Raw genomic sequence first — 9466 nt, forward strand, 5'->3', positions numbered from 1 at the left:
TTCTTTAGTCCGAAATGCATCATTTTATAGCAGAATGTGCCTTGATCGGTACGGAATGTTGTTTTGTCCTCATCACCTGCCGCCATGCGGATTTGATGATAGCCCTTGTAGGCATCGAGGAAGCATTTAAATTTAAACGGGGCCACAGCATCTACCTTGGGATCAATCTCTGGCAATGGATAACAATCTTTTGGGCATGCTTTGTTTAAGTCCTTAAAATCAATGCACATCCGCCATGTTCCATTACTCTTTGGAACGATGACCGAATTAGCCCATGTCTGGTATTTGATTTCCCGGATGATTCCGGCGTGAAGAAAATCTTTCACTTGCTCATTCATAGCTTTCGTTTGTTCTGGGCCCATCTTCCGCTTTTTCTGGACAATTGGCGTAAATATTGGGTTTACTCTTAATTTGTGTTCCTCAATACTCCGCGGGACACCAGTCATGTCCTCGGGCTGCCAGGCGAAGATGTCCATATTCTTGGTCAGCAGCTGCTTTGAAAAAGTCCTTACTATCTCAGAGATAGCAGGTCCGATCACTACCATCTGATCGGGGAATTTCTTATTCAATATCCACTTTTCCGGCTAGGTCCTCTGAGTCTACTTTGGGACCTTGCTGGGTTTTTTTTCTGCTGCAAAGATGTGTCAGTTGACGTGAATGATTGCTACGCCGGTGCGAGTTGGAACCCCGACTGTACCGTGAGCTGTGGACGGATGAGAATTGAAGTCTCCAATTGCTTCCCGCCCCAAGATAATGTCATGCTTGGACGTTGCTGGTAAGACCAAAAACTCGACCTCCTCGGTTCTTGAATGAGTCCCATCACTGAGAGTAGCTGGGAATGATATAACCCCTCGCAGGTGCATTATCTCTCCTCCAAAACCACATACGGGAGCATGAATTGGTTTTTACCTTTCCTTGTCTTCCTCATCGAGCTGTTCGAAGCACTATTCGCACATGATGTCAGATGTACTACCAGTGTCGAAGAAGACGTATTGTGATCTGTAATGACCAAAAAGATCAGTGATAATCAAGGGATTCTTGTTACACGGTCCGCCTTTAACTCTTGGGAAGACCACAAGCTCGTTCTTCCACTCCTCATCTTCTAACTCTCTTCTTTTCCCCCCAACTTTATACCCACCTTGAATCATATGGGCATTCAAGTCTTTGACTTATTTTTTGGATGGACCCTGGTTATCCTGTGCGGGAGCCTTACCAGTTCCAGGTTTTTCACCTTTGACTAAATGTTCAAGTTTCCCAAACTTCACAGCTGCTTCGATTTCATTTTTTAAGGCCACACACTCGTTCGTGTTATGCCCGATGTCGTTGTGAAATTAACAATGCTTCTTGGCATCTAGGAAAGATCTCCTTGTAAGTGGTTGGGGTTTGCGGAAGTTCATGTTTTCAGTTGTGAGGATTTCTGAGGGAGTCTTTGACAATGGCGTTCAGCTGTTAGAGAACCGAGTTGACGCATTTTGTTTGTTTTTATTGCCAATCAAAGATCGTGCGCCAAATGGCTTTGATGTCTCCGCATTCAGCTGGAGCCTGGACCAAATCGTTCCTTTGGCTTGTTTGTTTGGTCATGGATTTTGAAACTCCACCTTCAATTTTTGCTTCGAAATATTATAACCCAAAGTTTTTTCAGTTCTGGCATATAACTTTTATGCCGTCATAATATTATCCAATTCTTTTGGCATTCCATCTCTGCCAGTTAGCTTTCGGATCAACGCATCGCATCTCACATTCTTGCAGAAGGTTCCGCGAAGCATGTCTTCGCTAATCCCACCAATGTTTAGACTTTCATCATTGAATCAAGTAATGAAGTCTTCCACAGATTCGTTATCTCGACGGATAACGTCCAAAATTTCGGATTGGTCTCAGGTATGTTTCTTTTGTTGACTGAATTGCTGGGAAAATTTTTTCACCAAATCATCCCAGCTGGAAATCTGACCGTCCGGGAGTTTTTCAAACCATTCGCGCGCTGCCCCTATAGTGTCAATGCGAACATGTGGCACCAATAAGGGAGCGTCCACCCACTTACACCTCCTACTACCACGAAGTTCTGGAGATGATCACTTGGATCAGTCATTCCGTTGCACTTGCCCACTGATGTAGGTATTTTGGCATTAACCGGGAAGGGTGCGGTTGCGATGTAAGATATGAATTTCGATTTTTCAGCGAACGCTGCTGGACGATAAGGTTTAGTAATATCATCTTCTGCGTCACTGAGATACTGAGTATGGCGGACTATATCCCGCGAGCAGTTGCTCTCTTCCCGTGAGCGTAATCTGCTGTCACCAGTATAGAAACTATGACTTCCTGGGTGATAAGTTGAGTCGTGACTATCAAATTCGTCAATATAAGATGGCATCCGCATATCTATGCGAGGACGAGGACGTAACCTCCGAACCTCACCCAACTCTTGTTTCGTTTGACTATAACGAATCTGACTTCCTCTCACCGTTGGTGGAGGGGGGAGAGATCTCCTGGGAGATTCTTCATAAGTCAACGTGCGGGCATGGAAACGCTCATTCCGTACTCTGCGTTTATATTCGGCTGCCATATTGTCTTGTTGAATACGGAGCCATTCTTCTGGAGACAATGGTCCCCTAGATCTGGAATTATGGCGATGAGTTCTTACCGGATCTGAATCGGCATAATCATCTTCTAGATCTAATTCTGACTGAGTTCGGCGAGTCCCCCTCATAATTCGTCCGAGGTCACCCAGATTCGTTCCTTGTGCAGTGACCCGACCCAAATCAGTAAGAGTCGGTCCAACTGGGTTGTAACCCGCTCAAGAGTAAAACCTCCAGGTGTGACCTCAGTAGTACGTGAAATTGGAGCTGCGGTACGTGCAAAAATACTCGAAGCAAGACCTTCAGGTATTTCTGTACCAGTAACACGTGAAGTAGGCGCAGGGGTTCCCATCGACCCTTCAGGATTTAAACTCATATCGTACAACGAACCAAAGAGACTGAATTATAGCTGTTCTAACACAAGCACGGATGGCGCCAATGAAGAAACACGGATCTACTCCCCTTGACGGGTCTTATATCCAAGTCCACAGGGTAGGATACGGATAACAGTCAATACGATACAAGCCCAATTCCCTGAAGTCCAGTGACCGGGACCTGCGAAAACCAACACCGTGAGCTCGTTACGGGAAGGACAAGAGGGGGGTCTTCCCGTAACCACCCTCCGACGTGAAAATAAGTACAATTCCGACGAAGATAAAGTACTTAAGTAATAGTGAGAGTACAGTGAATGTGAATGAATACCTCATGCTAATTGAGAGGGTATTTATAGCCAAAGGGTGTGAGAAGATGATTGGGTCAGCTGTCCTCTTTAGAAGATGCTCTCGTAACCACCTGGATACGTGTCTTCATATGATAAGTTCAATTATACGTTTCATGTGCATATATAACAACCTGGACACGCGTCTTCACGGGATAGGATAGTAAACAACCCTGGCCATGTGCACGGTTATAACGGCTTTGCCATGTGTCCTTTATTTATTGATCGAGAGATCACGTATTTCCCAAGAAAGCATCTTGGTAATTCTTATAGAAGATGGTTAGTTACAGATAGCTGTCCCCGAGTATTCTCTCTTGGTCATTTATACGGACGAATACTCCGTCTTGTGGATGACTTCTGAGGATGCTAGGATGCTTCCGCATGCGCCCTGAGGATGTCTTTTCCTTAGGTGATTAAGCGGGTGACCCATATGTCCCACGGGTGTTTTATGAGGGATCCTCAATTGACCCGTGGGTAGTACTTAATGGTATTTGGGTCTTTTTGGAACCCTTCCTCTATAATATTTGAACAAATTTTAATTATGCATAAATGTCAAGATTTACCAATTTGTCTACATTATTCATGCTAAATAAAAAAATAAACTAACAAACTAAATTGAAAATAAAAACTTTCCATCTTTTATATTTGACCAATTTTTATATGCATAAATGTCAAAATTAATGTATAAAATTGAAAAAAGAATTACTTAATGAAATTTATTGTTAAATAAGATAACGGTGCTAAAGTGTTAACAATAATTTCGTGATAATTAAAAAATTTAATAGTGTTATGAATTATTGTAATTATGATGACTCTCCACCATTATATTGTGACTCTCCATGTATTTAACTTCTCTTTGTATTTATTATGTAATCATGTAATGAGCTTATAAATAGAGGGCTCATGCTCTATATTGAGATATTAATAAGAATTCATTCCCCAATCTTCTTTATATTGCTAATAGGTTCTAGTTGTTTCACAACACGTTATCAGCACGAATTACTTTTGAAATTCGATCACGCATCATAAAGTAAGTCGATTTTATCTAACTAATATATGTTCTTGTTCTTTATCCACTCAGACACGAATCATATTGTAAAGCAATACATTTTGTTCATGCTATGTTAGAAATTTGTCTTATTTTTTCTTTTAAAGAGTTTTGTCTCAAAATTACCCTTATACTTTATGATAATATACAAATTTTGTAGTCTTTGTTATTTGATCAATATGTTTTCCATTGTTATATAAATTTATTCATTGTGTTGTGAACTGAAACTTGATATTAGTTACATCATAACTTTTTAGACAGTATTAGTTGTGTTAATACACATATTCGTATGTTATTTGCATAATATTTTTATGTATTGCTTTATATATTTATCTTACTTTCTCTACTTGATGATGTAAATATTAATCATTTGAGAGTTTTGTTATCCGTTATGTGTATTTAATATTTTTTATCTATTACATAACATTGTAACCCTTTATTCTAAACTTTATGTATTGTTTTGAATACATAATATTGTTACATGTATGCAGAATATGATATGCCTTTATTTGACAAGTCCTACCTATCTTTAGCATACACTTCAATAAAAACTAATGAATTAATCAGTAAATGAAACATGGTTTTAAATGTAATAGAATGAAGATAAATTGTTTTTATCATCTTTTGTAATTACCAATTAAATGGTCGTCTAGTTTTGTTAAAGAAATTACTCGTTAACAGGAATTACAGATATAAATGGATACAAACCATTTCGTTTGATTGCTCCGTTAGTTAATTATTTAAAGCTTTTAATGTATTACGAGTTTTATAATTAGAAAACGTACGTGACTATAAAATTGGCTGCTTCAATGCACCTATTATGAGGATGTATCATTATTATTATTATTATTATTATTATTATTATTATTATTATTATTATTATACAATTAATGAGGTAGATTGTTGTAAAAAAAATAATAAAATAAAAGGTTGTTGCCTAGTCATTTAGTTTTTAGAATTGAAACGACCTCTGTTTTGTGTCCGTATAGTTGTGTTCACTTTTATTACATAGACTTTAACTGAAGTTAGCTCTATGAATCAGATTAAATAAAGGCAACTGATGACTATAAAGCTTATGCCATCATATATTTTTTTTTGTTTACACCACACTTTATTATTGTGACAGATGGTATATAATGTCATCATATTGCTATGTTTCTCTTTCATAATAATCAAAATTGTGACCAATGGTGTTCCAACATTGACGTGAATATAACTTGAGTGACATATATTAATTCATGTGTTTTGATATAATAGTTCAACATGTCAAACCTAGCAAAGCTTGAATTTTTTAGCTTTACACATTACCGGAAAGAATTATTTGTCATGGGTGTTGGATGCGGAAATACATTTAAATGCCAACAATATTGGTGACACAATTAAAGAAGGTACTACAACATCAACCCAAGATAAGGCAAAGGCGATGATTTTCCTTCGCCATCATATCCACGCTAACTTAAAAACCGAGTACTTAACGGTTAAGGATCCACTTGACTTGTGGACCAAATTAACAGAAAGATATGACCATCAAAAAACGGTAATATTACCAAGAGCTCGTTATAATTGGGTCAAATTACGTTTATAAGACTTTAAATCAATATGCGAGTATAACTCGGCTATGTTTAGAATAACCTCACAATTGATTTTATGTGGGCAAAATATTACTGATAAGGATATGATGGAAAAAACATTCTCCACATTTCACGCATCGAATGTGATATTGCAGCAGCAATATCGTGAAAGGGGTTTTACAAAATATTGTGACCTTATTTCATATTTACTTGTGGCCGAACAAAATAATGAGCTCTTGATGAAAAATCATGAGACCCGGCCGGTTGGCACAACCCCATTCCCTGAAGCGAATGTGGCAGCATATAATGATCAAAGTGGAAGTCGTGGTTACCATCGGGATCGTGGCCGTGGTCGTGGTCGTGGTCGTGGTCGTGGACATGGATATAACGGGGGAAGTTATCATGGCGTTCAATTTAAGAACACAAGATCCCATCATAAAGGGCAAGAAAATGGAAAGAAGCCCAAGTATGAAAGTGATAAAAAGACAAATGTAACCACATCTAATGCATGTCACCGATGTGGAAGTAATAACCATTGGGCACGTACTTTTCGTACCCCAAAACACTTGGTGACACTCTACCAACAATCAATCAAAAATAAAGGAAAACGAATAGAAAAAAACTTTGCATATGGCAACATTGATATTCCCAATGGTCACAATGAGCATACTAATACAATTGCTCTTGATGTGGATGATTTCATTATTGATCCAATAGATATGAATTCCGGTGATATCATGGATGATACACCCAAGTTGGATGCTTCCAATTTTCATTACATATGAATGATTGGACTATAATAATGTTTTCCTTTATGTTATGTCTATGTTATCTCTAGACATTTTGAAATAATATTTTCATTTTAAGCATATGAGATATTTTGGACTTGTGTTTGAAACACGTAAGTCATTTTATTTATGTAATTATTTTTTGTTTTCTTATCGTTTTGAAGTGTATGGAGCATTTAAAACGTCCTATTAATGATGAAGACATATGTCTAATCGACAGTGCAACCACGCATACAATTTTCAAGAAAAGAAATTTTTTCTCTAATTTAATTATAAAAGAGGCAAACGTTGGTACTATATCGGGTAGTTTAAAATTAATTGAAGGCTTTGGAGAAGCAAATGTTGTATTTCCGGGTGGAACACGTTTCAAATTTAATAATGCATTGTTTTCCCCATTGTCTCAAAGAAATTTAATAAGTTTTAAAGATATTCGTCTAAATGGATGTCAATCTTGAGACAACATGTGAGGGACATGATGAGTATCTTCAAATCACAAGTACGATTTCGGGTGAAAAACATGTATTAGAAAAGTTACCCGCACTTGCCTCCGGTTTGTACTATACAAAAATTAATATAATTGAATCAAATATTGTCATAAACCAGAAGTTTATGGACCGGGAAAATTTTATTATTTGGCATGATCGGTTAGGCTATCCTGGATCAATTATGATGCGAAAAATTATTGAAAATACATGCGGGCATCCTTTGAAAAAACAAAAGGTTCTTCAGCCTAAGGACATTACATGTGCTGCATGCTCACAAGGAAAATTAATTACCCGTCCATCACCGGCTAAGGTGGGTACCGAATCTCTTATTTTTTTTAGAAAGAATACATGGTGATATATGTAGACCTATAAATCCCCCTAGTGGACCATTTAGATACTTTATGGTCCTAATTGATGCATCAACTAGATGGTCTCATGTGTGCTTATTATCAAGGCGTAATATGGCATTTGCACGCCTACTTGCTCAATTAATAAGGTTAAGAGCACATTTCTCATATTACCCCATTAAGAAAATTCGGTTAGACAATGCTGGTGAATTTACATCCCAAACATTTAATAATTATTGCATGTCTATTGGGATAAGTGTGGAGCATCTTGTACCTCATGTCCACACACAAAATGGGCTTGCTGAATCGCTTGTTAAGCAACTTCAAATGATTGCAAAACCAATTATTATGAAATCAAAACTACCAGTTACCGCTTGGGGGCATGCAATTTTACATGCAGCAACACTAATTCGCATCAGACCAACGAGTTACCATACTTCATCCCCTTTAAAGATTGTTTTTGGTCAGGAACCAAATATCTCCCATTTAAGGATTTTTGGTTGTCGTGTATATGTTCCAATAGCTCCACCACATCGTACAAATATGGGACCTCAAAGGAGGTTAGGAATATATGTTAGGTATGAGTCACCATCTATTATTAAATATTTAGAGCCAACAACTGGAGATTTGTTTACGGCTCGTTTTGTTGATTGTCATTTTGATGAATCAACATTTCCAAAATTGAGGGGAGATGAAAAACAGCCAAAATGTGATATATGTTGGAATGAATTATCATTATCTCATTTGGAACCTCGAACTAAACAGTGTGAACTTGAAGTTCAAAGAATAATTCATTTACAAATATTAGCAAATCAATTACCAGGTGCATTTACTGACCCAAAGAGAGTGACTAAGTCACATATACCGGTTTCTAATGCTCCAATTAAAATCAATGTCCCAGACCACCACATATTGGTAATGAATCTAATGCACGCCTAAAACGTGGCAGGCCAATTGGTCCCAAAGACAAAAATCCTCGAAAGAAAAAAGGAGCAAATAATGAGCATAGTCAAATCGAGATAGTAGTAATGCAAGAAAAGGAGTCTCCTAAAGAGACACTAGACATGATGGTTCAAGACGAACATAAGGTACCTGAAAATGAAAAGATCCCAATAAACTATATCATGTCTAGGAAAGTATGGAACCGAAACCAAGTCGACGTCGATGATATTTTTTCATATAACGTAGCGCTAGAAATAATAGAAAACAATGAGGATCATGAACCAATATTTGTTGATGAATGTAAACAGAGACATGATTGGCTAAAATGGAAAGACGCAATTGAAGCAAAATTAAATTCCCTCACGAAACGGGAAGTCTTTGGTCTTGTAGTTCAAACACCTAAAGGTGTAAATTCCGTTGGTTACAAATAGGTCTTTGCGCGAAAACGTGATGAAAAGAATGAGATTACACACTACAAGGCACAATTGGCAGCACAAGGTTTTTCGCAAAGACTTGGAATTGATTATGAGGAGACGTATTCTCCTGTGATAGATGCAAAGACTTTTCGCTATCTTGTTAGTTTGGTAATACAACAAGGTATTGATATGCGTCTAATGGATGTTGTGACAGCCTACCTTTATGGCACTTGATACAGAAATTACATGAAACTACCTGTAGGATTCAAACTACCAGAATCATGTAAATCAAGTTCTCGAGAACATCTTTCAATTAAACTAAACAAATCATTATATGGGTTAAAGCAATCTGGTTGTATGTGGTATAATCGCCTTAGTGAGTATTTGTTGAAAGAAGGTTACAAAAATGATTCTGTTTGTCCATGCATTTTTACAAAAAGATCAGAATTAGAATTTGTTTTAATTGATGTATATGTTGATGATTTGAATCTAATTGGACCTCCTAGGGAGCTCCAAAAGGAAATCGAGTATTTGAAAAGGAGTTTGGAATGAAAGATCTTGGAAAGACAAAGTTTTGT

General features: G+C 37.4%; 1 protein-coding gene across 1 annotated transcript; it reads left to right on the forward strand.

Annotated features, from left to right (window-relative positions):
- The first annotated feature begins 6017 nt into the window (after positions 1 to 6017).
- LOC143629313 (uncharacterized) lies at positions 6018 to 6695 on the forward strand. The gene has a single exon (XM_077098620.1). It carries the CDS (start codon positions 6018 to 6020, stop codon positions 6693 to 6695), a length of 678 nt encoding a protein of 225 aa, XP_076954735.1.
- Positions 6696 to 9466: the final 2771 nt, after the last annotated feature.

Source organism: Bidens hawaiensis, unplaced genomic scaffold (genome assembly GCF_021521415.1).
Source record: "Bidens hawaiensis isolate Kalapana, Puna unplaced genomic scaffold, B.hawaiensis_p1.1 tig00005181_1, whole genome shotgun sequence".
Lineage (NCBI taxonomy): Eukaryota > Viridiplantae > Streptophyta > Magnoliopsida > Asterales > Asteraceae > Bidens > Bidens hawaiensis.

What these genes read in the sequence shown, in the direction of transcription:
- LOC143629313 (XM_077098620.1), top strand. Translation starts at nt 6,018, where the DNA reads ATGGAAAAAACATTCTCCACATTTCACGCATCGAATGTGATATTGCAG.